Source organism: Myotis brandtii, unplaced genomic scaffold, assembly GCF_000412655.1.
Source record: "Myotis brandtii unplaced genomic scaffold, ASM41265v1 scaffold260, whole genome shotgun sequence".
Classification (NCBI taxonomy): domain Eukaryota; kingdom Metazoa; phylum Chordata; class Mammalia; order Chiroptera; family Vespertilionidae; genus Myotis; species Myotis brandtii.
The window spans coordinates 1,841,141-1,846,274 of record NW_005359881.1 but is presented as its reverse complement, the minus strand read 5'-3'; the positions used below and the strand labels follow the sequence as shown (position 1 = coordinate 1,846,274).

General features: G+C 44.8%; 1 protein-coding gene across 2 annotated transcripts in view; it reads left to right on the top strand.

Annotated features, from left to right (window-relative positions):
- Positions 1 to 3,276, top strand: part of BMPER (BMP binding endothelial regulator) — a 205,435-nt gene extending 202,159 nt beyond the window's left edge. For both annotated transcript variants that reach the window (XM_014541094.1, XM_005868076.2), the window contains exon 15: positions 278 to 3,276. In XM_014541094.1, coding sequence (XP_014396580.1) covers positions 278 to 459 — 182 coding nt within the window. In that variant the 3' untranslated portion in view covers positions 460 to 3,276. The remainder of the gene's footprint in view (positions 1 to 277) is intronic.
- The last annotated feature ends 1,858 nt before the right edge of the window (positions 3,277 to 5,134 follow it).

Here is a 5,134-nt window from a genome sequence, read left to right as displayed (position 1 = left end):
AAGAATTTATATGCATATATGCATAACCCATGGACACAGACAGTAGTGTGGTGAAGGCCCGGGGCGGGGGGGGGGCAGGTTAGAAGGGGTGAACAAGGGATAAAAGGAGACACCTGCATTACTTTCAGCAATAAAGATCTTTAAAATACAGAAGTGACCCGTGTTGTGGAAAGGCCTGGGCCGTGGGTGACATGAGCCTGCAGGATGGCATCAGGCTGTGGGTGAACTGATGAGGCCATTTCTCCGCATCTCACCTTGGTCTCCTCCTTTCTTCCAGCCACCCAGTGTAAGCACGGGGCTGTGTACGACACCTGCGGCCCAGGATGTGCCAAGACCTGTGACAACTGGAATGAGATTGGTCCGTGCAATAAGCCGTGCGTGGCGGGCTGCCACTGTCCCGCCAACCTGGTCCTTCACCGGGGAAGGTGCATCAAGCCAGTCCTTTGTCCTCAGCGGTGACCTCTGTTCAGCAGCTAAAGACTTTGAAACCTGGTGCCCTTGACACTGGCGTGGAAGGGCCAGTGAGGGACTGCCGTGTTCGTGTGCCCTCCTGTGTGCACACACAGAGTATATACGTGTACATATATAGATATAGAGATATATTCAGAAACATTTCGTCATTTATATAAACTACAGGTGGATTATTATATGTATATTTTTTGCTATAAGACATGTATTGTTTCTAGAATCGTAATCTGTAAGCCATTGGACACATTGTATAAATAAACCAGGTGTTTTTAATTTAATAAGGCAGCATGCGGACATCTTGGATGGCTTTAACATCACATACGTTGTCATTTAGAAGGAAGTTTTTCTAAAAAAAACCCACAAATCCTCAATTGCCTGCCTGCATTAATTTTAGCTTTGAATCAGGATTTGCAGTTGAGTGAGAAGTGCGTTTCTCTGGAGAAGGGCAGCTCTGTCTAGGGGTGTTTTGTGATTGCAGAGAAAGGAATATTTGCGGAAAGAGACGGCTGCTGAGTGGGGACAGGCCCTAATGGTGCGTGGAAAGCAAGGTGTAGCTTCTTAAACGTTATTGGGTCATGATCCGGTATGATTTCCCACACTGATTGGCGGGTCGCCAAGAAATAGATATTTGTTACTGGAGCATAACCAAAGAATCAAATGGTTTCTTACCATCTTGTATATTCCTGGAGTCTCCTGATTGTATATGTGTGTGTGTGATGGATGCATCCACTTGTATGTCACGCATAGAGATTAAGGGGTGTCTGGGTGACAGGTTAGTTTTATTGGGCATGAGCAAATATTTGGAGAAACTTGCACAGCATAAGAAAAGCTATCCATTTCTCTGAATCTCAGCACAATTTAGGATGGGCAAATCTGATGAGTCGCTGTAAGCCATCCCCATTTTGTGGCTGTTCCATTTATAACGTGAAAGCCTTTAATTATTTATAGAGGATCCCCAGTTCAGTGCTATTTGGTGACTGTTAACACGTCATAATTATTAGACAGAAGGAAAGCCTTTACTGAGCTGTCGATTTAACATTAGTCCAAATGAAGAATGGTCTATATACTTGCGCTACTACCCTGATAGGTTACTGTTAGTCACCATGTGATTTTCCTGACTTCTTTTCAGCTGCATACGTGAAAATGTCAACAAAACAAAACCCACTGATGTCTAAAAATAACATGTTTTGCATTGTAGTAAATAAAGGGCTTAAGATTTAAAACTACACATTTTCCATTTCAAGATGTGCTGTGCTGTACTTTATAAATAAGCTATGCCAACGTCAGGTTCCTTGATCTCTAACAGCTCTATTTACATACATTTTATAATGCATTATAAAGAGTATTATTAACAGGTAACAGCGGAATCCCAAATTGTTGAGAGTCAGCATGTTGCCATCACTTGTGAAGACATTTGTGTTCAGCAGACGTTCCTGACGGATGGACTGGATTTCTTACGGGACATGTCTCGTTGTTGGAGTGAGCAGAATAAAGCGCACAGTGTAGTAGTGACTGAGGAACCAGGGAGTGTGGTTGTTATTGTCGTGCTTGGATCCTAAATACCCCACTATCTGGGACCCACGGTAGCCAGGCCACCGTGTCAGTGCTGTGTGTAGAATGAGAGCCTGGGTTTAGGAGACCCCTTCCAGGTGTAGTTTGTGACCTTGTCCCTATTGTTTGAGGACTTGGAGCCCCTCTTTTGCTTATCTGTAACGCAAAGAGGTAGTGTCCAGGCAGGGTTAAGAACCAGGCGGTCTCGACCCCCTGCCATGACTGAGAGGACTTGCATAGTCATCCAGACACAATTTGCAATCACGTACTTCTAATTTCATCTACTCCCACACTGTGCTAAAAGGAGGCAGAGGGAAATCAGTTGATCTGCCCTGTTCCTTTTTTTAATTTAGATCCTCTTTCAATTCCTTCCCAGTTCACTCTTTATGAAAGAGGGATGCAGCAGGAAGGTGATGCAGAAGGGAAATTGTGGGTGGTTATTTACTGCTCATGACTCATCCAAGGGCTGAGTGTACCCAGCGAGACGCAATAGCCTCTTTTCAACGTTGTCAATCACAGCCAACCCTGGGGGATGAATGATGAAGGCCCTTTTCCATGGATCAATTTCGTGAATTTGGGTGGCTTGATTACAAGTTTGTGTGGCATTTCTTCTCTGGGGTTTAGTTTAACCTTCGATCTTTTTTTTTTTACCCCCATGCCTATTCGTAGAAGAAGGAAAGAGAGAAGACAGAGGGGAGTTTGGGCCTACTAAGTGAAACAGCTGTCTGATGAGGGAGGGAGGGGACGTCAGCTCAACAGTTGGTTTCCGTTTACTGTTATTGCCATGGCTGTAGTCAAGCAATGATTTTTGGCTCATGGCTGATTGTAATGCAGATTAACCAAGTGCTTCAGTGATAGTGGGCCCACTTTGTTCACATGGGATGTTTTCGTGGGTTCTCAAAGGCAAGCTCCTGCAGAGTTAGATGAGTTGAAGTGAAAATGTTCCATTTCACTCATTAATGTACATAACCCAGGCTAGCAGTAAGTGTGGGTTCCGTGATACCTATGGAATTAATAGAGAGGTGGATATGCTCTGTCTACATGTATAGAATCCCTGTGTGGGTTATGCTATCAGCTATGAATATTGAATTTGATGAGGGAACCAGCACTATTATGATTGTCATTACACATGGTTCTAAGGAAAAGTAAGTTCTTTCCTTTCTTCCTATGAGAATAGGAATGTTTGAAAGTGTTGGGGTTTTGTTTTCATTGATTTGAGAGAGAGAGGAAAGGAGAGGGAGAGAGAGAAATATTGATGTGAGGGAGAAACATCTATCAGTTACCTCCCATTTGTGCACTGACCGGGGATCAAATCTACCACCTGGGTTTGTGTCCTGACCAGGAATCAAAACCCCCGACTCTTCAGTATACGGGATGATGCTCCAACCAATTGATCCATAGCAGCCAGGGCCCAAATGAAAAGTTTTGAAGTAGGAAGGAAAGGGAAACGTTGACATTGATAGCAGTAGTTATTTATTAAAATGTTGGCTCCGTGTGGGTTCCGTGATACCTATGAAATTCACTGAGAATCACCAACTCTTCCCGTCAAAGATCTCTCCCTCTGAACTAGTTGCATGTGTCCTGAGCATCTGACCACCAGCCTGTGAAAGGCCACCGCCCAACGAAACAAGAAGGACCAGGAGGACTCATCCCTCAGCTTTCAATGAACATGGATAAGCCATTTAACTGGAAAAGTCTCTCTTATTATGAAATATTTCAGACATACAGAAAGGTATGGAGACTAGTGTTGCAAACACCCATGAATACATTACCTAATTAAGAAAAATAACCTGATGGGTAGTCAGTACATTTTTGTTGGATAAATAAAATCAAGCCAAGAGCCATGGCTGCAACAGCTCTGTGTGGAGTGTTTGCTTGTTGAGCTTCTGTGTACTTTGCTGCTTTTCGTCACTCACATTCTCTGGATCTGACAAGTGTCGGGTACGTGAGCCAGAAAGCTCTTGGTGTAGGAGAAAGAATGCCTGAGGGGACAGGCGCCAAGATATTTTAATCAGTTATCTCCTCCAAACATCACCCTCAGGAACAAGCAAAAATTGTCTCTGATTCTAAATCCTGATGTACAAGCCTTTTCAGAATCCAGGATTTTCATTCTGAAAAAAGACAGGATTCAGGTGGCCAAGAATGAGTACACGGGGAGAAAAAACAAATGCTGGTGATTATGCCGATCCTAAATGCAGACCCAGACACCGAGTCCTCTAGGGGACCTTTTGGGCCTTAGAGCCATGCTGCTCGGTTGGACTTCATGAACCTGACTGAATGACACCCGTTTGAAATCCATCTTCATCTAAGTTCCCTTTCAGTTTAATTTGGAGCAGCTTTCAAAAGATTAAGGTGAAGCAGAGTGAGCCTTAGGGATCATTCCGAGTGAGCCTGGCTAAGCAAAGTGGGAAGGGTGTTCCAGGTGGGGTTTTGTTCCTTAGGGAAATACTTTCCAGAGTGCTGTATGCCATAGTGCATTCCGAAAATAACGTTTGTCTGGGTCCTGGGGTAAATAGAGCTGCCTGTAACTAGCACCCCTAGGGACATCTTAGGTCCCGTCCAACTGCTCCAAGAGTGGAATGGATGCCTACCCCTGTCACCCCTCCCCCACAGCTCCCAGTGGGCTGTAGCGCTGGCTGGGAAGAGCCACTTCAGGGCAGATCCAGCTACGGAACAGTGTTAAGCAATGGAGTGACGTGGCCAGAGCGTCGTCTCAGCAAGTGGAGTAGAGGTGACATTTTTGGATAAAAGAGCAGGTGGGAGGCCCCTGAAATAGTCCAGGTGAGATACCATGAGCCCCCAAACTAGGAGATAAAAAGGGGAGAAGTTTGTGACAGATTGGATGATAGGTAGGAAGGTTTTTGGCTGGTGACAGGTGGTGATGGCGCCAGTCTGTCACCTCAGGAACACTGCTGGGGGAGCAGCTTTACTGGAATTTCTATTGTAAATCAGATTTCTTCTTTGGTTGTATCTGGTTCAGTTCAACAGACATCCTGAGCTTTAGGTCTAAGAGATGGTCCTTCTTAAGACAATCACAGTCCAGGATGAATGATTTGTAAACCAGAGGATCACACAGCTGACCGTGGAGTCTCAGGAAGTCCAATTTCTGCTTGGG